We start from the raw sequence: 25,808 nt of genomic DNA on the forward strand, positions 1-25,808 counted from the left end.
TTAAGGGCGTTAAATGTGGTTACACTTGAGTTCATCTACGTATTATTTGTTTTTCCACAAGCAAAGGATGGATCATCATTATTTTTAGATTAAAAAAATAAACAAAAAACGATTTAAGCTATATATTTATTTAGTCGAAAGTCATTTTTCGGTGTACGCTATAACGTTTTATTGATCTTTCCTTCTTAGGTATATTTGTATAGTTTAAGAGGATAAAGTTTTCAAATGTAAATGTGAAAGGGAATGTAGCTATATGCTATAGCCACCAAATAAAACTGATATTCTTTGAATAGGATCGATACCTCACATCTCCAAGTTTTAATCATTCCCCATCTTCTTATTTTAAGAATTTCTTTTGGTCTTGCTTTCAAAATTCAAGTGAGGATCAAAGATAATATTTTTTTATTTTTTTTTATCTCGAGGATCAAAGATAATATTAATCCTTGCAAATGTCCTACCAAAATTAAAAATTTATCGTACATAATTAATTATTTACTAATTTTATAATTTTTTATATTTTCAACTCATTAAATTTCTGCAAAATTTCATGCTACACTCTAGATCCCTTTTGTGCTGACCTGGGCACAATTACATTCATTCTCTTGTCCAACCATCTAATTTTTGTCAAACAACGAACAACCTGTAATTCAAAAATGCTATCCAAAAAGTGTGACGAAAGAATTACAAAATTAAATGGAAAAACTCAAAATTTTTTGTACAAAATATTTTTTTTTTTTCAGTTTTCATATTGATTTTAATAATTTATTATTTGATGTGATTACATATTCACAGGCACCATGTTATTTGTTCAATCTTTATTCGCTCTAGTGTTTGCCAAAATCACAATCTTCCACGTGTCTATCTAAATTTCATCACAAATCATAGATGATCTATGTATGGATGACGCTAACCAAAATGCATGATGAAGGAAATATCAAGCTAGGAAAAATATTTGTCAGCAAATGACAGATGTAAATTAGTTAAAAGGATATGCTGAAAATGAAACATTTGACAAATTTTTCGTTATTTTAAAATTTCTTTGCCTCGGATAATAAATTAATTAGAATTTTGTATGATTAAGGGCGTAAATGTCGTAAGACTCAAATTCATTCACGTATTATTTTTTCCCACAACCAAAGGATGGATCAACATTATTTTTATATATCCAAAAAAAAAAAACAATTTAAGCAATATGTTTATTAAGTCGGAAGACATTTTTTGGTGTATGCTGGAACTATTTAGTGATGTTTGTTTCTTAGGTACATTTGAACATTTTAAGAGAATAAAGTTTACAAATGTAACAATGAATGAAAGGGGATGTAGCTATATGGTATAGCCTTCAAATTAAATGCATTTAATTCCGATGATGAGGATCGATACCTCACGTCTCCAAGTTTTAATCCTTCGCCATCTTCTTATTTTAGTAATTTCTTTTGGTCTTGCTTTCAAAACTCAAGTGAGAACCATCTAGTTTTTGTAAAACGACAGACAACCGGTAATTCGAAAAATGCTATCCAAAAAGTCTCACGAAAGAATTACAAAATTAAATGGAAAAAAATTAAAACTATCTGTACAAAATATTATTTTTCTCAGTTTTCATATTGATTTTAATAATTTATTATTTGATATGATTGTATATTCGCAAGCGCCTTGTTATTTGTTCAATCTTGTTTCGCTCTAGATTTTGCCAAAATCACAATCTTTCACGTGTCTATCGAATTCATCACAAATCAAAGATTCTATGTGTGGATGACGCAAACAAATGCATGACAAAGGAAATACAAAGATAGGCAAAATATCTGTCAACAAATGATCAATAAAATGAACTGCAGATGTACATAGTTTACAAAAGGATATGATGAGAATGAAACATCTGGCATATTTTTCGTTTTGTCAAAATTCCTTTGCCCCAAACAATAAACTAGTTAGAATTTTGTATGATTAAGGGTGTCGAATGTCGGAAGACTCAAATTCATTCACGTCTTTTTTTTTTCCCACAAGCAAAGATGGATCAACAATATTTTTACATATCCAGAAAAAAATAAAATAAAATAAAATAAAATAAAAAAGACTTAAGCTATACCTCACGTCTCCAAGTTTTAATCATTCGCCATCTTCTTATTTTAATAATTTCTTTTGGCTTTGCTTTCAAAATTCATGTGAGAATCAAAGATAATATTAGTCCCTTGCAAAATATCCGTTAACCAATCAACGATGAAGTGCAGTGTACGTACGTAGTTTAGGGGAGATATTGAAAATGAAACATCCGACAAATCCTTTGTTTTGGTAAAATTCCTTCGTCCCAGGTTATAAATTACTTAGCATTTTGTATCATTAAGGGTGTTAAATGTGGTTACACTTGAGTTCATCTACGTATTATTTGTTTTTCCACAAGCAAAGGATGGATCATCATTATTTTTCAATTAAAAAAATAAACAAAAAACAATTTAAGCTATATGTTTATTTAGTTGAAAGTCATTTTTCGCTGTATTCTAGAATGTTTTATTGACCTTTCCTTCTTGGGTATATTTAAAGAGTTTAAGAGAATAAAGTTTTCAAATGTAAATGTGAAAGGGGATGTAGCTATATGGTATAGCTACCAAATAAAACGAATATTCTTTGAAGAGGATCGATACCTTCCATATCAAAAACTTATCGTACATATTTCAATTATTTACTGATTTTATAATTTATGTTTTCAACTCATTAAATTTCGGCAAAATTTCATGCTACACTCTAGATCCCTTTTGTGCTGACATGGGCACAATTACATTCATTCTCTTGTCCAACCATCTAGTTTTTGTCGAACGACCAAAAACCTGTCATTCGAAAATGCTATCCAAAAAGTGTGACGAAAGAATTACAAAATTAAATGGAAAAACTCAGAACATTTTGTACAAATTTTTTTTTTTTTCAGTTTTCATATTGATTTTCACAATTTATTATTTGATGCGATTACATATTCACAGGCACCATGTTTTTTGCTCAATCTTGTTTTGCTCTAGCATTTGCCAAAATCACAATCTTCCACGTGTCTATCTAATTCGTCACAAATCATAGATGATCTATGTGTGGATGACACTAACCGAAATGCATGATGAAGGAAATACAAAGCTAGGCAAAATATTTGTAATCAAATGACAGATGTAAATTTGTTAAGAGGATATGCTGAGAATGAAACATCTGACAAATTTTTTTCGTTATTTGAAAATTCCTTTGCCCAGGATAATAAATTAGTTAGAATTTTATATGATTAAGGGCGTTAAATGTCGGAAGACTCGAATTCATTCACGTATTAGTTTTTTCCCACAAGCAAAGGATGGATCATCATTATTTTTACATATCCAAAGGACAAAAAGGATTTAAGCTATATGTTTATTTAGTCGGATGACATTTTTCAGTGTATGCTAGAACAATTTAGTGATCTTTGCTTCTTAGGTATATTTGAACATTTTAAGGGAATAAAGTCTTCAAGAGTAACTGTGAAGAGGATGTAGCTATATGGTATAGCCTTCGAATCAAATGCATTTAATTTCTTTGGTGAGGATCAATACCTCATGTCTCCAAGTTTTAAGCCTTTCCCATCATCTTCTTATTTTAATAATTTCTTTTGGTCTTGCTTTCAAAATTCATGTGAAAATCAATGATAACATTAATCCCATGCAAACTTCATACCCAAATATTATTTTTCTCCTTTTTCATATTGATCTTAACAATTTATTATTTGATGCAATTATATATTCGCAGCGCCATGTTCTTTGTTCAATCTTGTTTTGCTCTAGTCTTTGCCAAAATCACATTCTTTCACGTGTCTATCTAATTCATCACAAATCATATATGATCTATGTTTTGATGACGCTAACCGAAAAGTGTGATGAAGGAACTAAAACGCCAGAAAAAAATTATCCATTAACCAATCAATAATGAACTGCAGATGTACGTAGTTTAGAGGATATATTGAGAATGAAACATCGGACAAATCCTTTGTTTTGTTAAAATTCATTCGTCCCAAGTTATAAATTACTTAGAATTTTGTATGATTAAATGTGTTAAATGTGGTTACACTCGAGTTCATTTACGTATTATTTGTTTTTCCACAAGCAAAGGATGGATCAACATTATTTTTACATAAAAAATAAAAAATAAATAACAAAATAAAAAAGCAAAAAAAGATTTAAGCTATATGTTTATTTATTGATATTTCTTTCTTAAATATACTTTGAATAGCTTAAAAGAATAAAGTTTTCAAATGTAAATGGGAAAGGGGATGTAGCTATATGGTATAGCCTTTGAAAAAAACAGATATTCTTTGAAGAAGATTGATTCCTCGCGTCTCCAAGTTTTAAACCTTTCCCATCTTCTTATTTGAAGAATTTCTTTTGGTCTTGCTTTCAAAATTCAAGTGAGGATCAAAGATAATATTAATCCCTTGCAAATGTCCTACCAAAATTAAAAACTTATCGTACATATTTCAATTATTTACTGATTTTTTTAATTTTATTTTTTCAACTCATTAAATTTTGGCAAAATTTCATGTTACAGTAATGATCCCTTTTGTGCTGACCTGGGCACAATTACATTCTCTTGTCCAACCATCTAGTTTTTGTCAAACGACTAATGACCTGTAATTCGAAAATGCTATCCAAAAAGTGTGACGAAAGAATTACGAAATTAAATGGAAAAACTCATAACTTTCTTTACAAATATTATTTTTCTCAGTTACCATTTTGATTTTAACAATTTATTATTTGATGCGATTATATATTCGCAGGCGCCATATTATTGTTCAATCCTTTTTCGCTCTAGACTTTGCCAAAATCACAATCTTTCACGTGTCTATCTAATTCAACACACATCATAGATGATCTATGTATGGATGATGCTAACCGAAATGCATGACAAAAGAAATATAAAGCTAGGCAAAATATCTGTCAGCAAATGATCAATATAATTAACTGCAGATGTACGTAGTTAAGAGGATATGTTGAGAATGAAACATCCGACAACATCTTCATTTTGTGAAAATTTCTTTGCCCTGGATAATAAATTAGTTAGAATTTTTGTATGATTATAGGTTTTAAATGTCGATACACTCAAATTCATTCAAGTATTATTCTTTTTCACAAGCAAAGGATGGATCAACATTATTTTTACATTACCAAAAAAATAAGTAAAAAATAAAATAAAATTAAGCTATATGTTTATTTAGTCAGAAGACATTTTTCGGTGTATGCTAGAACTATTTAGTGATCTTTGCTTCTTAGGTATATTTGAACATTTTAAGAGAATAAAGTTTTCAAATGTAACTATGAAAGGGGATATAGCTATATGGTATAGCCATTGAATCAAATGCATTTTCTTTTATGAGGATCGATACCTCACGTCTCCAAGTTTTAATCATTCCCCATCTTCTTAAATTAATAATTTCTTTTGGTCTTGCTTTCAAAATTGAGAATCAAAGATAATGTTAAAAACTTACTGTACATATTTCAATTATTTCTTGTTTTTGTAATTCTATTTTTTCAAATAATTAAATTTCGGCAAAATTTCATGTTACACACTAGATCTCTTTTGGGCTGGCTTGGGCACAATTACCTTCTTTTGTCCAACCATCTAGTTTTTGTTAAATGACCGAAGACCTGTAGTGCGAAAATGCTATCCAAAAAGTTTGACAAAAGAATCACGGAAAATTAAATGGAAAAACTCAGAACTTGATGTAAACAAATATTATTTTTCTCTTTTTTCATATTGATCTTAACAATTTATTATTTGATGCGATTATATATTCACAAGCGCCATGTTCTTTGTTCATTCTGGTTTCGCTCTAGTTTTTGCCAAAATCACATTCTTTCACGTGTCTATCTAATTCATCACAAATCATAGATGATCTATGTTTGGATGACGCTAACCGAAAAGCATGACGAAGGAAATAAAACACTAGACAAAATATATGTTAACCAATCAATAATGAACTCCAGATGTACGTAGTTTAGAGGATATATTGAGAATGAAACATCCGACAAATCCTTTGTTTTGTTAAAATTCCTTCGTCTCGGGTTATAAATTACTTAGCATTTTGTATGATTGAGGGCTTTAAATGTTTTACACTCTTGTTCATTTACGTATTATTTATTTTTCCACAAGCAAAGGATGGATCAACATTATTTTAACATTAAATAAAATAAACAAAAAAAAAAAAACGATTTAAGCTATATGTTTATTTAGTCAGAAGTCATTTTTTGGTGTACGCTGGAACCTTTATTTTATTTTATTTTAATTTTTGAGAAAAATGATAAACATCATTGATAAAGCTAATCATATTGCTCAACAAGTACACAATCCTGGATGAGAGGAGTGCATTCCTCCGTCCAGACATTATCTAGCATTTGTGATACCGCAGCCTTTGCCAAACAATGAGCTACATTATTTGCTTCCTTAGAGACATGTTGAAACCCCATATAAGAGAAGGATTGCAACTTGACTCTTGTATCCTCAATTATTTGGCCATAAGAACTCCAACAAGGATCCTGCCCCTTCAGAGCAGAAACTATAATCAAAGAATCCCCTTCAAAAGTCACTTGTTGTAGCCCCAATTCCCTACACAACTCCACCACTTGCCAAGCACCCATGGATTCAGCCACAGTTGGATGAAAGAGGCATGGAAAGTGCCGGGCCAAAGCAGCCACCACACTCCCATTACCGTCCCACACCACAACCCATACTCCCGTGTGCTTTTGCAAGCTGTTAAGTGCCGCATCCCAATTACATTTCAGTTCCTCGTGGGCTGGTTTGGTCCATTTCGCCTGACCCCAACACCCTGCAGTAATCCGATCAATCTGATTCGAAGGTGTTTGTACAAGAGCATAGGCCTCCATTGCATTTCGAGCTTGTAATAGGATCTGGGATGGGGGGGAGAAGAAACCATCGAAGACCAGCATGTTTCTTCTCATCCACGACAGGCGTGCCACTGTCATTGCTTCTACAAACTCGTTCACCTACAGCTTAGCCCATAATTCCTTCACAAAATCCCATCCTTCTATAGCTTCAATGGATAGTTTCTGAATTTTTCGACTAGAGTCTTGCCAAACTGCCACTGCAGAGGGGCATCTCCAAATTATATGACAGCAAGTTTCTACTTCAGTTGAGCACATTGGGCAGAGAGGATCAGTCACAATTCTCTTCTGAAAGAGATTGGCTTTTGTAGGGAGAATATTCTGGCTGAGCTTCCACAAGAAATTCTTTAGCACTGGCAGTCCAGGGATGGCCAAAATTTTCCTCCACAAAGAACTATCTGCTGCCACCCTAGAATGTTCCCCCCCGGCTGTGTTTCTCCTTATCTTCTTCGCATGGTAGGCAATTTTGACAGTAAAGCAGCCATGGTTTGTCCATTGCCAAGTCAACTTATCAGGATTTCAGAGGGGGCTTAAAGGGATGCTGGATATGAGATCCACTTCTCCTTGAGAAAAGATAGACCGTAGCAGTTGAATATCCCACCATCCTGAATCCACATCTATTAGGGAACTGACTCGAGCATCAACCTCCAGTACACTAACCGGGGAGGTGATCTTAGGAGTGGAAGGAGAAGGGAGCCATTTGTCCTCCCAAATCCTTATGCTCTCCCCATTACCAACCCGCCACCATAGTCCACCTTCCAAAACTCCTCTGGCTTGACAAATACTCCGCCAAGCAGGAGGGTCCACGTCCCACCTTTGCCTTCAAGAAAGGTTCCGAAGGGAAGTATTTCTCCCTCAATATTCTAGCCACTTGGGAATCTGGATACTGGAGAGTTCGCCACCCTTGTTTTGCTAACAATGCAAGGTTAAAAACCTCTGTCTCTGAATCCCATACCTCTCTGTTGCTTTGCCATCCCCAAGCGCTCCCAGCTCATCCACGTCACACCTTTGGTCTACCGTGGCTGGTTCCACCAAAATTTGTTCATTATAGAATTTAGTTGCTTGCACAAAGTCAAGGGCAGTTTGAAAACACTCATAGAGTAAGTGGGAATAGCCTGCACCACCACCTTGAGTAATACTTCCTTCCCTACTTGGGACAAAAAATTTTCCTTCCATCCGTCCAACTTCTTCCTTACTCGGCTCAACAAGGTAGCGAATGTGTGGTTTTTTTATTTCCCTACCAATGTTGGAAGCCCTAAGTATTTCTCAAACCCCCGTCTAGCTGGTAAACCAGCAGAGGTACTCACAAACTCCCTGAAGGTTGTCCCTGTATTTCTGCTAAAGAAAACTGAGGTCTTGGCCCCATTCAGTTTTTAACTCGAGGCTCGCTCATAAGAATTCAACATACTCAGAATTTGGCTCCATTCCGTGAAGTCTGCCAGACAAAAGAGGAGGCTATCATCTACAAAGAAGAGGTGGCTCAATCTGAAACCCGTAGCTGTGATAAGGACTCCTGATAACCAGCCCTCACCCTCCGCCTTCCTGATTAGGGCACTAAGTGCCTCAACACATAAAAGGAAAAGATATGGGGACAATGGATCCCCTTGTCTGAGCCATCGTGAGGGGATAATCTGTCCCATAGACTGTCCATTGATCAACATAGAATAGGACACCGTTGAAACGCATTTCATGATCAAGTTGATCCATTGCTCTGAGAACCCCAATTTCTGCATCATCTTCTCAAGGAACGCCCACTCCACCCTATAGCATGCCTTGCTCATATCGAGCTTCACAGCCATATACCCCTTTTTTCCCCTCATCCTTGTGTTCATTGTATGGAGAGCTTCATAAGCTACAAGGATGTTGTCGATAATGAGATGCCCGAGAACAAAGGCACTTTGGTTAGGTGATATAACAGTTGGTAGGACCTGTTTTAAACGATTAGCCAGCACCTTGGCTACTATCTTGTACAAAACATTACACAAGCTTATGGGACGATACTCATCCACAGAGATAGCAGCTTGCGACTTAGGAATTAGAACAATAAAAGTAGAGTTGAAAGCAAGATCGATAGTACCTTTGTTCAGGAATTCCAGCGCGACTCGCCTCACCCTATCACCAACCGTATCCCAATGTTGCTGATAAAAACATACCCCAAAACCATCCGGTCCAGGGGCCTTTAGAGGGTGCATTTGAGACAAAGCTATATCAATTTCCTCCTCTGTAAACACCCGGGAAAGACCAGCATTCATCTCAGGTGTAACCAGGTTTTGGACCCCTGAGATCACCTCTTCAATGCCTACCGGGTTTGCTGTAGTAAAGAGGTTTTGAAAATGTTGAGTGAAAGCTCTCCCAATATCTGCAGGATCCTTCCAATATTCCACTCCATTTTGATCTTTGACCGAGGCTATAAAGTTGGCTCTTCGTCTCTGTGTAGCCCATGCATGAAAATACTGGGTGTTACGATCCCCATGTTTGTACGTACCAATTCCACTTCGCTCTCTGCCGGCCGCCACAGGATATGTTATTTGTTCAATCTTGTTTCACTCTAGTCTTTCCCAAAATCACAATCTTTCACTGTGTCTACTAATTCATCACAAATCATAGATGATCTTTGTATGGATGACACTAACCGAAATGCATGACGAAGGAAATACAAAATTACGCAAAATATCTGTCAACAAATGATTAATAATGAATTGCAGATGCACGTAGTTAAGTGGATATGCTAAGAATGAAACATCTGATAAATTCTTCATTTTGTCAAAATACCTACGTCCTAGGTAATAAACTAGTTAGAATTTTGTATAATTAAGGGCATTAATTAAATGTCAATACACTCGAATTCATTCACGTATTATTTTTTTCACAAGCAAAGGATGGATCAACATTATTTTTATATTACCAAAAAAATATCTAATTTAAGCTATATGTTTATTTAGCCGAAAGACATTTTTCGGTGTATCCTGGAACATTTTAGTGATATTTGCTTTTTAGGTATATTTGAATAGTTTAAGAGAATACAGTCTTCCAATGTAAATGTGAAAGGAGATGTAGCTATATGGTATAGCCGTCGAATGAATTACAGATATTCTTTGAAAAGGATCGATACCTTAGGTCTCCAAGTTTTCTTAATCCTTTCCCATCTTCTTATTTTAATAATTTCTCTTTGTCTTGCTTTCAAAATTCAAGTGAGGATGAAAGACAATATTAATCCCTTGCAAATGTCCTACCCAAATTAAAAACTTATCGTACATATTTCAATTATTTCTTGATGGGAATAACTTCAATTCGGTCTGGGCAGAATCCACCACCTTTTTGCCCACCAATAGCAAGTTGACAAATCAGCATGAAACAAAAAAATACAAAAATGTAAGTGTAGGCAAAAACACCGGATCATCTCCTTCCTTCCAAAAATCCTCCACCGGATCATCTCCTTCCTTCCAAAAATCCTCCTCCCAGTCCCAGCCACTGCCCCACACGGCCAAGCCGGACCTCGAGCTCGGCGGCAACTCCACGGCCGGATCGGCAACTCCACGGCGTCGGAACTCGAACGAATCGGCACCCAATTTTTTTTCTCTTTGCTGTGAAATGAAGATCGAGGGAGAGAGATGAGAGATGAGAGATGGAAACCCAGCCCCAACCACCGACCCCCGACCCCGACCCAGCCCCAACCACCGACCCGGCGTACCCATGGAAGCCGCACCACCACGGGGCCGACCCGAGATGAAGAGATCGAGGGAGAGAGATGAGAGATCCAGCCCCAACCATCGACCCCCGACCCAGACCCAAACAATCAAACCGGCGTTAGACCCCGAATCTCTGTGGTCGCCGGATCTGGAGGCTCGCCGGTGGTCGCCGGATCTCTGTGGCTGGATGACCGGCTGTCCGGCGACGGGGAAGAGGCAGTCGGCTGACGGGTTGGGTTGAGGAGATTCGGTTTTTTTTTTTCATATTTTTTCAGTCCAGGCGGACGTGCGGTGATTTGGGGCGGATTAGGGGTGGACCGGCGGACCGCCTGACGGGAGGACGGCGGATGGGCGGCGTTGGGTGGACGTGCAATGGGATTTTTTTTTTGTTTTGGAATGTTGGATTGTTGGTACTGTTGTGAGAGGATTTTCTCTACGAGGCGGACGTTCGTTGGATGACCGGCAAGCTGGATGACCGACGGACCGGCGGACGGGCGGCGTTGGGCGGACGTGCAGTGGGCGTTGGGCGGACGTGCAGTGGGATTTTTTTTTTTTTTTTTTTTTTTTTTTGGAATGTTGGTACTGTTGGGAGAGGATTGCCTGCTTCACCAAAATTTTCATTTTTTGCATTTTTTTGCTTTTAGCTGATGTGTCAAGTGATAATTGGTGGGCATAAAACCCCTCTTTTCTGCCACGACCGGACCAAAGACGCACTCTTTCTTGATTTTATAATCTTACTTTCTCAAATAATTAAATTTCGGCAAAATTTTGTGTATGTTACACTCTAGATCCCTTTTGTGCTATCCTGGGAACAATTACATTCTTTTGTCCAACCATCTAGTTTTTGTTAAACGACTGACGACCTGTAATTCTAAAATGCTATCCAAAAAGTGTAATACTTTAACACGCCCCCTCACATGTGGCAATTTTTTGGCGATGTGGGGCACTTTAACACGCCCCCGTACGTGTGGCTACTTTTTGGCCAAACATGTGTTCTACATCTGGAGGAAAAAGGTCCATCATCGTCCAAGGAACCTGCTATGATACCATATAAAAGTCCATGGGCCTTACTCACTCTCAAAAGACGCCTTGAAAGAGGAGATATATCCATGGCTTATAAAGTCTCCAGGTCATGTTTCTCTTGGCGATGTAGGACACTTTAACATGGATGACGCTAATCGAAATGCATGACGAAGGAAATACAAAACTAGACGAAATATCTATCAACAAATTAATGATCAATAACGAACCACGGATGTACGTAGTTAAGAGGATATGTTGAGAATGAAACATCTGACAAATTCTTCGTTTTGTTAAAATTCCTTCATCTCGAGTAATAAATTAGTTAGCATTTTGTATGATTAAGGGCATTAAATGTCAATACACTCAAATTCATTCATGTATTATTTTTTTCCCACGAGCAAAGGATGGATCAACATCATTTTTACAATACAAAAAAATTATAAAAAAAAAAAAAAAAAAAAAAAAAAAAAAAAAAAAAAGATTTAAGCTATATGTTTATTTAGTTGGAAGACATTTTTTGGTGTATGCTGAAACTTTTTAGTGATCTTTGCTTCTTAGGTATATTTGAATAGTTTATGAGAATAAAGTTTTCAAATGTAAATGTGAAAGCGGATTTAGCTATATGGTATAGCCTTCGAATAAAACGGATATTTTTTGAAGAGGAAGATTGATACCTCACGTCTCCAAGTTTTATTCATTTCTCATCTTCTTAGTTTAATAATTTCTTTTGGTCTTGCTTTCCAAATTCAAGTGAGGATCAAAGATAATATTAATCCCTTGATTAAAAACTTACAGTACATATTTCAATTACTTCTTGATTTATAATTTTATTTTTTTGAATAATTAAATTTCGTCAAAATTTCATGCCACAATTACATTCTTTTGTCCAAGTCAACCAGGGGCAGAGGGAGTGGGGTTGAGAGGGGTCAAACGCCCCCTTTCAACCCCCAAAAATTTTCTTTACTACCTGTCGAAGTCCTTTGAATTCCATGGTTGCCCACCCTCAACCATTTCATCAGGGGCATCGAGATTACCAACAAAAAAATTTCAGGAGAACCGAGACTCATTGAAGATTTCATGTGGTCACCGTCTCTCAGTATTTTAGTTTATTCCAGTGTTACTGTTCAGAGTTTTAGGTTAGAAGAGGGAAGAAGACTACTTCTCAAAATGTTTTCGTTATTTTGCCATAACGATGCGTTTAAATTATATATGTCAAACTATTGAAACGATGTGTTTTTAATCAGTGGGTCTGGACTTTCTTCTCAACTTATTTTTTACCAATTACCAACGTCTGACTTTCTTCAAATTCAAACTAAAGGATGCATTTAATATATGTGGGTTGTGGCGCCTACTTTAGAGACCAAGTAATGAAAGTAATGAACCAAAAAAAAGAAAAGAAAGAAAGAATGAAAGAAGAAGTGATGAAACAAGCATTTTATATATTCGAAAATGCTATAATTACAATAAGTTAACGATAAGTACACAACTCCAAGTCATATTGGGAGGGACCGACATGTGTGGGCTCCACCCTAATGTGTCTTGGAGTTGTACACTTGTAGTGCATGTATCACAACCCACTATATATATATATATATATATATGCCATATGTGGTGCCGACTTTTTTTTTTCCCTAATTAAATGGGGTGGGGTGCAGACTTAAAAACCTAACTTAGTAGATATTTAAAACACAACACAATTGCGATTTGCCATCAACTTAAAAACATAGTTGTGAAACTTCGAGATTCTGTTTGGTCCTATGATATCGATATATGTAAGTGCGATTTTAAATAAAATTGCAAAAAGTGTAGTACAAAAGAGTGCGTTTTTAAAAATTGCCGATTGAAAACGGAAAAAAATAAATAAATAAATCTTGGCACCTCTTAACCAAATCCTAGCTTCGCCACTATGTCCAACCATCTAGTTTTTGTCAAATGACACATGACCTGTAATTCGAAAATGATATCCAAAAAGTTTGACCAAAGAATCACAAAATTAAATGGCAAAACTCATAACTTGATGTACAATATTATTTTTCTCGGTTTTCATATGGATTTTAACAATTTATTATTTGATGCGATTAATGTTGTTTGTTCAATCTTGATTACCTCTAGCCTTTGCCAAAATCACAATCTTTCACGTATCTATCTAATTCATCACAAACCATAGATGATCTATGTTTGGATGATGCTAACTGAAATGCATGACGAAGGAAATACAAAACTAGACAAAATATATGTCAACGAACCAATAATGCAGATGTATGTAGTTAAGAGGATATGCTAAAACTGAAACATCCGACAAATCCTTTGTTTTGTCGAAAATCCTTCATCCTAGGTAGTAATTGTTGCATCCAGTTCGAACTGGTAAAAATTTCAGCTCGTTGCAAATTTAGTTCAAACTGAGATTTGGGACGCACACTACTACAAGTCCTTGAATCACCTCGTTCCAAATCCAGTTTAAACTGAGATTTGAAACACGCCCTTCCGACACCTCATTCCAAATCCAGTTTGAACTGGGATTTGGAATGCGCGTCACTGGAAGCATCCCTTAGCTTCTTCTTTAGCTCGTTCGGACACCCATGTCTGCTATTCTTTTGGACATCTTCAATGTTTTCAGAGCCCTCTTCAATAATGGGTTCTAATTTAGGACAACTAGAAGATTTCTGGAGAGATATAAGTAGGGCTGTCGCAAGTTCACCCCAGTGTTGAGGTGCATGATCGTTAAAACTTTCTTCTTAGGAAAATGCTGTGTTTTTGTGGAAGGCTTTTTCTGCGTGTCGTGGTTGAACAAGATTCTCAATGGGTTTTAGGCAGAGATGGGAGAGGGTTTGGAGGGAGGATCGGAGGTGAACTGGGATTACATAAGGGCTTAAAAGTGGGGAAGTGCAAAATATGAGGAAAGACGAAAAAAAAAGGGGGGATGTTGAGAGGTTGGACCCTAATTATTGAAATAAATACGAGAAAAGAAAAAGTAATTAATGCTCTCTTTGCTTTTGTGGAGCATGAAAATTAGGGTGTTTAATTATATGAGCTCTCCACATTGTTTTTACTCACAACATCGATGATAATGCTTTGAACCATTCTCTAGCTCCTTTGGTATTTATAATAAATTATACTATTTCGATCAATAAGGTTGTATGTAATTACTTCTTTTCCCTCAGATTTAGCAAATGTCTATCTTAACAATCATTACATCTGTTTACACTATCAGCTTCCACTATGGTGTTCGTGTTTCTAAAGAATAACAAACATAATATGTTCAAGGTCATCCTCCAATAATGACCAAACCACCCCTTCATAAATAACAAAAACTTATATATGTCATAATAACAATCATTATATAAAACCTTGGGAGTCCTTGAAACCCACTATCATGTTTTCAATCAACTCCAATGCAAGGTGTGGTGTCTGCTCTCCAGGAATGTACAACTTTGATGTGCAACTTCAAGTAATAATGTATAACCAGTTTTGAATAAAGAATCAAATCATCAATCTGTCCAAGTAATATGCACACCATGAAACTAGTAGTAGATATTCATACTTGTATTGATATTTCACAAAACTGAAACCCCCCACCCACTTTCTTTTATGTGTGTGTGCACGCTCGCACGTGTATTCATTTCACATATACAATTTCATATCACTCAATAAAAAATCGCATGGACATATGACATTGATTGGAACCTTCTCATTAACACAAATTACTGTATCAACTTCACCTTTTCAACTAGAAATGCCTTTCTTGTTCCAAGACAAATTTGTTTCCCCATAAGGCCTGCAAACATAATGAAGCAAAAATAGACCACATTAAGCTTCCACAAGAGTGCCAAGATTGGCAAGTTGAGATAGTTCAAACCGGATAGAAAACTATTTACTATTTGCCACTTCAAGTAAATGATTGGTCACAGAACTAAGACCTATCAGCAGAATGTTGTTTTACGCATGGTAACATGATAGTGGCAGAAAGAATAACAATTTTTGATAGCAAAATCTGGGACAGTAGTGGGCACTCTCAAGATGAATATGTGTATTCAGTATAATTACTTCAACAACACCACTATGAACAGCCAATCAAATAGTTTCATTTATTGAGGATGAGGCCCCAACTCATTGACTATATGCATTTTATGCCAAACATTCATAGAGCCAGATATATAGTGGGTGGACGTAATGTATACCATAGGACACAAATTTCCTACAAACTAGGTTGTAGGAACTCCTACAACCCAGCCTTTAAAAAAGTAACATGTATCCATTATGCTTTTTTAATAGCATTAATAGAAAAACATGTACTTCTCATATGCTTAAAGGACATGTCACATTTTAGAGGCTGGGTATAGGAAATTTGTATCTTATGCGATATGTATATATGCTTACCAACTGTATACTAATGATTAATTGAACCCAATTAGATTAGAAAGGTGATGAAAACTCTAACGTTCGAAATATAGATGTAATAAAAATATAAAGCAAAATCATTCAAACCCATCATGGTTGTATTTCCACTAAATATTTGAGAGATGAAACCAGTGACAAAAGCATGTTAGAGCACTAGTAGGCTAGCAACAGCTTCCCTAAAACTTATTCCCTTCTCTAAATATAGGGAAAACTCTTAAAAAAACTCCTTGAAACAGATTCTCTTGTTGTTCCTTAAGTTAAGAAAACTAAAAGTTGTACCCTACATTTAGGGAAGCAAAAGCGATTTCCTTAACATTATTTTAATATAAAAAAAGCTTTCTCTTTCCTCTAGTATTTATTTGAAACAATATTTAAATGGTTTTTCTTTCCTCTCTTTCCCCTGGCATTTAATTTAAAGAATATTTAAATGGTATAGGGAAAGAATAAAAGAAGCTATTGTGAAGTTTATTTGAATAGAGAAGCAAAAAGTGGTTTGGGTCCCTACATATAAGAAAAATCTAAAGGAAGCTGCTTTTAGTGCTCTTACAAATCTTGTTAAATGGCCATGTGAGACTGAGTGAGAGTGGGGGTGACAAAATACTTGAATAACAGTCTTGATTGAGGAGAATAACCAAGTATGGCCAGCATAGGTGGGGGAAACATGAGAAGGTGACCAAATTACTGCATTTAAACAGTATGGACAGACATTCAACCAAGCAGTTATAGATTAAAGCCAAGAATGATAGAGACAGTAAAAGTGACAAGAAGAATTAGTCATTGATCTAATTTCATAATTGGACAAAATGATATTTTCACCCAGAAGAAAATGATCTAGACAATCATATCAAATCCCAGAATTACAAGGGCAAAAGTTCCTCATGATAGAGAAAGACTTCAAGTTGTTAACAACTTGTCAAAACCCTGGAGCGGCATTTATATTTCAGATGAAACAGAGGATGAATATGCAGAGAAAGCAAGTAGTTGTGATGATGTATTCAAAGAGTATTACCTTTTCATATGAAGAAATATGAAGACAATGGCGATTAATAAACAAAATGAACCAACAACAATGTACGCAGCCCCAATGAAGTCATTCTTTCCTCCCAACATGTTTGATGTTGAAAGAACAAGCTTCTTTTTCCCGCCAAAACTGTAGGTGTTGTAGTTGTTCATCACCTTGACTACTATAACATCATCTGCATCCAAATCCTCTTCGATTCTACCATACAATTTCCGGAAGGTAGGGAGAGCAGCACTGCGCATCCATACAATAAGATCTTCTTGATCACTCAGCTAATTATGGTCGCAACCCACCAACCAAAAGAACAAGACAAGGCCAAAAGGCATTATTAGAACTCACATTCTAGCCAATACTAGAAAAAAGACATGGTGCAGATATAGGGAATGAGATCCACCAAGAAGATCACCTAAAACAAAACAACTTTTCCCACATATCATATGCATATAAGGTAGGTATGGGCATTGATATGGGATTGGGACGTATTACTTCTCTACAATCAGATACTCCAGTTGTAGATCCAATATGGCATTTGGTTACAGTCTTGACCCCTAACTAGAGAGCACAACAATCAATCCCATCTCTTCATCAGTCTTAACACTGGTTCTTTGCAGTATTCCACTGAGAAACACTGGGACAAAATTATAAAGAATACCACAACCACTGTACCACCCTTTTCAATCAGTCCTGTGAGGGTCCAACTCAGTTATTGTGCAACAAATGAAGGGATAATCAATTTATCAATATGTTTTGAAGATACAACCTACTACTATGAAATAAATATTGTATGCAATGAACTAATTTGAAACAAATGCTTCATGAGTCAGGGCTGTATACCAGTCAAGGAAAAAACTACATAACTACTTGACGGGGGTGGTTACATAAAGGTATTGCAAGTCATGATTATGTAGCATGATAGTCAAGAGCATAGGAACACAGAAAGAAAAATAAATTGTTGTACACTGCTACTACTTACAGGAATACTTGGATCTAGCCTTCCACCACCAATCAAGGTTCCATTCTGGAAATTGAAGGGATATACATGTTTCCCAAATTTGTGATCACGGTCACTCTTCCAAGCTATGTTCTTCCTGTTAACCTTCAATTCTGATCTCCCACGAATAAGTTTATATGTATCATTAAACAAACTCCATGCTATCAACCCACAGGGGACAACTGGAAGACCATTACTGGACTGTTCAGGTTTACAGGAACCCGAGTCATTGTACTTTAGTCCATGCAACAGCTGCTGATCATTTCTACTTTTGATATACCTGAAAAAAAATTTGGGAGTTGGCACCAAGTGAAAGCACACAGTTGAGATTACAACCAGTAGAAAATTTCCAAATCATTTGGTCTAACAAAAGAAAATCCCATAATTCTTCTAAGGAATTTTAGGCATAAAAAAATTATTCTCAGATCTAACACAAAGAAATGATTGAATTTCTCCAAATTTCACCATAAAATATTCATAATTAAGAAGTTTCGGCATGGAGTGTAAAGCAAAGCAAAATTTATAAAAGAATTTCCAAGATATATTTTCCATCTTAACCAAGTTGGGTTTAAAAATAATCAAGGCTCTTAATCTTCGTTTATGTGGATGAATATTAATGAAGTTCAATTAATTTTATAATGTACATAGAGATAAATGTGGGCAGGTACACATATTTACACCGTATATTTTTTTCCATTATTTTCTATTGAACCAAAGGGACCCACATGACAATACTACAGTTATGAAGCAATAAAAGCCAGAAAATAGCATAAAATCCCATCAGAGTTCTCTGGATGAAACCATAGGTATGCATGTAATCAAAAGTAAGCATAGCACTCATCACTACATTAGAAATAGAAACTAAGGCTATGTTTGGTAAGCTTTTTATAAAGTCTTTTCTCTTCTCAAACACAAAAACGCACTTTTCATAAAATTGTTACCAAATGAAACACTTATAGGAATATTTTTTTAAAAACATGTGTTTATTTTTTTGGGTGTAGAGGCTAACTTGATACCATTTTTTAAAAAATAAAAAAATACAGAGAGAGATGGCTACATGGCCACCTCTATCTTGGTCATAGGTGGCCACACACACGACCACCTCTAACTTGTTAGGGTGGCCATTTTATAATTTTTTTGTTTTTTATAAGAAGTCAACCTCTAAGCCTGAGAAAATAAGCATGTATTTTCTCAGAATAAACATGTTTAGTGCTTGTTTCTTGAAAACACTAAACATTAAAAAGTTCACGAAACAATTTTCTTTTGTAGACCCCACAAACAACTATTTTCAAATGTGGACCCCATCGAAAAACATTTCTCAACTTTCCATCACATCAAAAACTCTTTTTAAATCATACAATAAAGAACTCTCACCTTCGATGGTTCTGATAGTAGTTATCAAGCTGATAGTAGATGTAAATTGGAGCTTTCATGGGTTTGTAAACCTGCAAAGAAAAGTCAAAAACACATAATAAAAGAAAATAGCAAAAATAAAACTAAAAGTAATGACCTAAATCCAAGAACAAAAGCTCCACTATTTCTATGAATTTCCAAATGTGTATATGAGTAAACAAAGTAATGTTCCCAAGGTCTATCACATGTAGAAAATTATGTAGGGAGACATCAACTGAAGGATTTTCATTTTAAGGAATTCATTAATTTATTGCAGTTCATTAGAGATTTTGAACTTTGAAGATCCAGACTATCATATCCTGCAAGCCTCCATTCTTCTATTGCCAAACGGCACAAGATATCCCCAACTAATAGGGAGAAAAGGCACAAAATTCCCGAATCAACCCCAAAACCAGGCAATGGGCCGCCACCCTAGCCAGTGCCATTTATGCACTAGGGAGACAACATCAACCCTGGTGCACTCATGGCAAAAGGGTCTAGTTGTTTTTAATATTTTGGTTTATCAAAGGCATAATTTCATGGATTCCTCTTTTTCTGCTCTTTCTATTTCTTATCTCTCTTTAATTCTCAGTGAACTTTTGTGTATTCTTCATTAAATCTCATATAGGCCCTTATTTCTTTATGTCGAGGCCACCACTGTAAACCTAATTATCTCCCATTCCCGGTCCTATATAAGAAAGACACTAATATCATGTGTCATACCTCTATCCAATATAGTGTTTATTAGAGACCAAAAAAAAAAAAAAATTACTAGACATAGGGATAGACTCAAAAGTGCAATTTTACACTTCAGTAAAGGCTTATGTAAACATGAGTTCGCTCCACCATAGAATTCTAAGGATGTTCAATCGCACTCTGCTAGGTAAATGGTTGTGGCATTATGGAATTGAGAGAGATGCTTGGTGGAGAATTATGATGGACTTTAAATATGGCAGTTTAGGGGACAGGAGAAAAGGTTAGAGGATTTTCTCAGGTTGCATCAGATTCGAAGTGGGGGATGGGACCAAGATTAGCTTTTGGCATGACATGTGGTGTGGGGATATGGCTCTCAAGGTAGCTTTCCCTGCCCTTTTTGATAGCTGCGATGGATGCCTCTGTAGCGAATAATTTGGAGTTTCTGACCGGTTCCAACCAGTAGATCGTGAGCTTTGCTAGAGAGGCGCATGATTGGGAGGTGGATGTTTTTGTTTCCTTCTTCCAGGTGCTGCATTCAATTAAAGTTAGAAAAGACAGTGAAGACAAGCTTTAGTGGGTCGCTTCTAAAAAATGTTTGTTCAAGGTCAAGTCTTTCTTCTACTCCTTGGCTTGCTCTGAAGGCACTCGCTTTCTCTGGAAGAGTGTGTGGCGGACTCAAGCTCCTTCAAGGGAGGCCTTTTTTACGTGGTCAGCGGCTCTTGGAATGATCCTCACCTTGGAAAATTGCAAGAAGCGCCACGTTATCGTGATCAACAGATGTTCTATGTGTAAAAAGACTGAGGATTCCGTAGATCATCTTCTTCTCCACTGCAATGTGGCTTCTGCTTTATGAAATACTCTTTTTAGTCGCTTTAGGATGTCATGGGTTATGCCTCGACAGGTTTTCGATATGCTTGCTTGCTTGTGGTCTTCAGGTAGGCCGAGGAGTTCTACAATGTGAAAAATGGCCGGCAGCTTGCCTCTTTTGGTGCTTATAGAGAGAAAGAAATAACCGGAGCTTTGAGGATTTGGAGGAGATTTTATCCTCCTTTTACCACACTTTGTATCTTTGGACTACGGCTTACATGTCCCCTTTTTCTTTTAGTTTTAATGATTTTCTAACTTATTTCTCTAATTAGGCGTTTCTTTTTGTATACTCTCAGTGTACTAAGGAGCGCCTTACGCTTTTAATGAGATTGGCTTATTACTCATCAAAAAAAGAATTTTTGAGCCTGAGCTAGAAAATTTTGTCTAACTTGAGGTTTCTTAGTTGATTTCCTTTCACTCCCTCCAAAATACTCATTTCCATTGGTCAACAAAGCTTCAACTTAAAATTACAAAGCCTTAGGGGTGGAGGGTGCGGGAAAGAAACAAACTAACAAACATGGCAGATCACTTTAAGACTTGTCCAATGTCTTTGAAATAAACTTAAATCAGGAAAGAGAGGAAAACAAACTAAAATTTGTTTTAATTAAAACTAGAAGCTTATTAGCTTGTGGATTGGTTACCCATTAACTGCTTACATGGTCAAATATTGTGCAAGGATTGTTTGCATTCACCTGAAACTAAACATATGGAAGCAACTAAGAAGATCTGTAGATTTTAAGCCATCTGATGTCCTCTTCTAAGAGTGGGATTTCATATTTTAAGCAAAAGCCTTCAAATATAGGGACTTCTAAAGATGCCTACTAAACAGGTTCATTCACTGATTATGTATAATGTATCCACCTTAGAACTAGCTGAAGAATCAAGTGCAAATAGTTTCATAGAGATGGTGTGTTTAAAACAACCTATATTACTCGTGCAGATGAACCTCCATACATACAGGACCTCTATGCATTAACTCCTCCAAAACAATGTTCAAATTCTCTAATTTCAAGAGGTAAGATAAAAGTTCAATGGTGATGCAATCTGGATGAGGTTAAGCAGCTTAAGGTAGCACTATTTAGCAGCTAGCTACATTGTTTAGCTTGCGCTCTTTTCCCTTTTGAGTGTATTGCTATACAAAGTTGATAAGATCTATATTTGACTAGTTCACCTTTCTTAACAAAGTTTTAGAACAAGAATACATATAAAACATGATGCATTCAATTAAGTGAAGATGAGAATAAGATAGCATGAAAGAGACTTGTGAAATTACGTAAAGCAAATGAATGCATTATAGAGGCATGTCCAAAAATTTCTGGAGACTATTGTTATTATTTAAACTAACAAAAATAACGCAATGGAATTTAATTGGATTCAAGAGCCATTGAATCTAGTCTAAAAGCGCATCTGAAATTTCCTCCTAATAATATCTCTCTTTCTAGATTTGCTTAATTATAAAGTCCATCTAACAGCTCTTCTTCTATTATAAGACAAAGTACTTTAAGCTTTTGGACAAGGGCAGCACATTACTCCACCCATTCAAACTGTCTTAACTGCTCTTCTTCTTCTTTTTCTTTCTTTCTTTTGTTTGCTCTTTTTCTTGTTTTGGGAAATGAACTATTCTAAGTGCTTAATCCAAATGATAGACACTCCACCCGCAAGAGTAGGAATCCCAATCCTAAGTACCAGTGGGATAAGAATAAGGGATAAGGGGAAAGGGTTATCTTCATCTCATTAGAGACGAGATATTATCTTTATTGTTCCTGTTGGTTTGTCAGATTGGTTGTTAGATTGTTAGGAGTGTCATTGCTTATGTTAATCAAGCTGTTAGAAGAATATCTATTTAAGATAGTAAGAGGATTAGGAGAAGAGTCATTGAAGTATTTCAACAAACACCTTGTGTGTAACGGTGATTCCTACCTCAAGTGGAATATTATCAATAACATTTCCCTCCCATTTCTACATTCATTCAGGATCCACCTATTTCATCAGAAATTCCCTATCACCATACCACTTGATTTTAATATCAATGTTTTCATCTGCAAGATGTTGGGATTCTTGGTAGATTTATGACAATAAATTGTAGTCTGCTAAATCTATGATTGTTGTGCATAAAGTAAAGGCGAAATCTTCATCAAACTTAAAGAATGAGTACTGATGAAGTTTTCAATATGAAATCCTTGAAAGCTTTATGAATCTCATAAAATCAACAAGAAATTGTCATTAAAGATGTGGTGAACACCCAAAAGAACAGAAAGAAAGAAAGAAAATAAAGTATCACCTTTAAGAAGCGAGAACAATTTTTGGGAATTGAGCTATCTTTGATATATCCTAGCTTATCGCTCTTAAATGCATCTGGTACACATTCAATATCATATCGGTCCACAAGTTCAACAACCTAGAAATCAAACATCAAATAAATAATCATTTACAGATCAATGCTCTATATGACTGCAAGCCTTTGAAGAGAAAAAGAATAGGCAGGCAGCAAGTTGATGAGGTTCAAGCAACTAGAATACTTACACTTCTCGAAGTATGAACAGTAACAAGTCCAACAGGAATGAAAATGGCACTAATCAATAGATACGTAGTGATGACCTGCAGGATATACAGTGAACACCACAAAGTACACAAATAAAGATGAATGGTGGATTATGGAAGAATAGATCATGGAAGAATCAGATATAAATACTAGTCATTGAGAAGTTACCCATGCTGGTGTTAGAACAGGTTTACAAGCTGGGAGTCTCTGCTGTTTAAACAGATGAAACACTGCAGAAGCACCATATTAGGACTTTTATAAATTAATCTAGATGAAGTTAAGTGCAAATCTGTCTTAAAAAAGCAGTCAATATGCGCCCGCAGGCATTTTCTCAGAAGATTACATCCAAACTGCAAAAGCAACTAATAAATAGAGGGGGGGGGGGGGGAAATCTCAGCTAATGATGCATAGATTTATTCCATATCACAGAGTCAAAGTTTGATCAAAAAAATTGGCAGTGCAATGCAATGTGACAACATTTGATCCTCTTAACATATTAGAACTAATCAGTATCTCTGTGAGATAAAGTGATCTGACATCCTTCCAAGCAAGGTTGAGATAGATGGCTGCCAGAATGATACAGCTCGCCAATTCAATACTTAATTCTAATAAAAAAATTGGGTGATCCCTAACATCCTAAGCATATGCTAAATGATGCAGAAGAACACGGTACAACATTAGTCACATTTTATTCATGCATGTGGTCAGCTAATTGCCCAGATGTGAGAGAGTGAGAGAAGAATCATGTCATAGAAGTCAAGATGGGTAAAGAAAACATTTTTGGCTGTAAAGCCAACAATAAGAAAATGAGGCAAAATATAGGCTTGCTAGACGCATGTGCAAGACCATACTCACGAAAAACAAAATAAAATAAAATAAAATCTGGAAGTTTACACTTTACAGGAGCTCTGCAGGTTAAAAAAACAACACTGATAGATAATTCAGATAAGCAAGATTTAAAGTGACTGACATAAAAAAAAACATCTAAAAGCAGACGTATGGACCTTCTTCTCGTGAATATTAACCATTTATCTTAATCTCTTAACCTTAGTTTAAAAGTCCCAATACCCTTAAGAATGTGTTTCTCACCAGTAACCCCATCTAGGAAACCTCGTACCCGCTGAACCGCCTAGAATAACAAACTGGCAGGTACAATAGGATGACCATTATTCATCTTTAAGGAACATAAGTAAAATATAGATACAATTCCATTGCTATAATTCCAGTCAAATATATCAAATGATTTTATGGCTTTTCACATAATCATATAATAGTCTAATGCCTAGTATCTAATGTTCCCCACAACGGTCGATGACGAAAAACAGCACAATAATGCTCTCCTAGTCCTGACCAAGCCAGCTAAAGCATCATAAAGTCCATTGATCTAATGTATAACTATTTCAACACTTCAATGAGCTGTAACAAGTGCATTTGATCACTCAGCTCAACTTACTACCCCAATGTCTACAACAGAATGATTAATCACACACACGCACGCAGAGAAACCCTAATAAACCTTCAAATCAAAAAACAATTACATTTATCGTCTCCATGTATTGGAACCTCTAGGGGTCTTATTGGAAGTGCTGAGGTACTCGCTCCGTCCACATCCATCAATTCTAACTCCCAGCAATGCCACTGCACAGAACTAACGTTTAGAAGTCAGTCCTTACGTTCCAATGGTAACCAAATCACACCAGAATTGAAACTTCTCTCACACATTGCACCAGAAGCAAAGCTTTCGTATCACAGAACTAAAATTCCAAGGATTTCGTTCTCTCCTATCGCAGGATTTCGTTCTCTCCTATCGAAGGATTTTGGTTTTCCTTGCATTTTCTCAGCAACCAAACAGCGTTAGGGAGAGTAGAAGGAATACCTGCTGACTTTGTGGCGATCGTAAATGGGGAATTGAATTTCAGAGGCGTGAGACGCGAAGACAAGTTTAGAAAACTGGAGGGAATTTGGGGTTGCTTGGGTTGATGGTAATTGGAACGTTTTGCCATGCCTATATTCTTTGCTTGGGGTTGCTAGTTTTTCTTTTTTTTCCTTTTTTTTTCTTTTTTTTTTTTTTTTTTTTTTAAAAGAACAGTCATGTTTTATAATGTGTTGAAAAGTATTTTTTTTAACTTGGAAAAAACTATTTGACGTGGAAATTTGGAATAAAGGTGATAAGTGCTTTTTTAAAAAAATAAATAAATAAATAAGTTTTTTTTTGAATTATTTGTTAATGTTTTGAAAAGTAATTTTTACTTGAAAAACTATTTGATATGATACAAGGGAGATAAAAAAAAAAATT

At 35.8% G+C, this 25,808-nt stretch overlaps 1 protein-coding gene across 5 annotated transcripts; it reads right to left on the reverse strand.

The window, feature by feature from the left end:
* Positions 1-15,048: 15,048 nt before the first annotated feature.
* On the reverse strand, positions 15,049-25,511 carry LOC133868513 (putative ALA-interacting subunit 2). Of its 5 annotated transcripts, XM_062305425.1 has the most exons (10): positions 25,389-25,503; positions 25,051-25,160; positions 23,681-23,742; positions 23,494-23,568; positions 23,252-23,368; positions 19,390-19,460; positions 17,998-18,295; positions 17,013-17,296; positions 15,325-15,380; positions 15,049-15,098 (listed from the first exon to the last, which is right to left on the reverse strand). In XM_062305425.1, the coding sequence occupies exons 2-9, from the start codon at positions 25,124-25,126 to the stop codon at positions 15,329-15,331; spliced, it is 1,035 nt and encodes a 344-aa protein (XP_062161409.1). In that variant the 5' UTR covers positions 25,127-25,160; positions 25,389-25,503; the 3' UTR covers positions 15,049-15,098; positions 15,325-15,328. The 5 variants fall into 5 exon arrangements, with proteins under 5 accessions (XP_062161409.1, XP_062161407.1, XP_062161411.1 ...); XM_062305423.1 differs by having other exon boundaries at positions 15,049-15,380; positions 25,051-25,150; positions 25,389-25,511; XM_062305427.1 differs by having other exon boundaries at positions 15,049-15,380.
* Between the last annotated feature and the right edge of the window lie 297 nt (positions 25,512-25,808).

Source organism: Alnus glutinosa, chromosome 5, assembly GCF_958979055.1.
Source record: "Alnus glutinosa chromosome 5, dhAlnGlut1.1, whole genome shotgun sequence".
NCBI lineage: Eukaryota > Viridiplantae > Streptophyta > Magnoliopsida > Fagales > Betulaceae > Alnus > Alnus glutinosa.

Coding starts and splice junctions, on each gene's coding strand:
- LOC133868513 (XM_062305423.1), bottom strand. CDS start 25,126: ATGGATGTGGACGGAGCGAGTACCTCAGCACTTCCAATAAGACCCCTA. Junction 23,369..23,493: donor CTGTTCATACTTCGAGAAGT/GTAAGTATTCTA, acceptor TTTGATTTCTAG/GTTGTTGAACTTGTGGACCG. Junction 15,381..17,012: donor ATATTTCTTCATATGAAAAG/GTAATACTCTTT, acceptor TTATGTTTGCAG/GCCTTATGGGGAAACAAATT.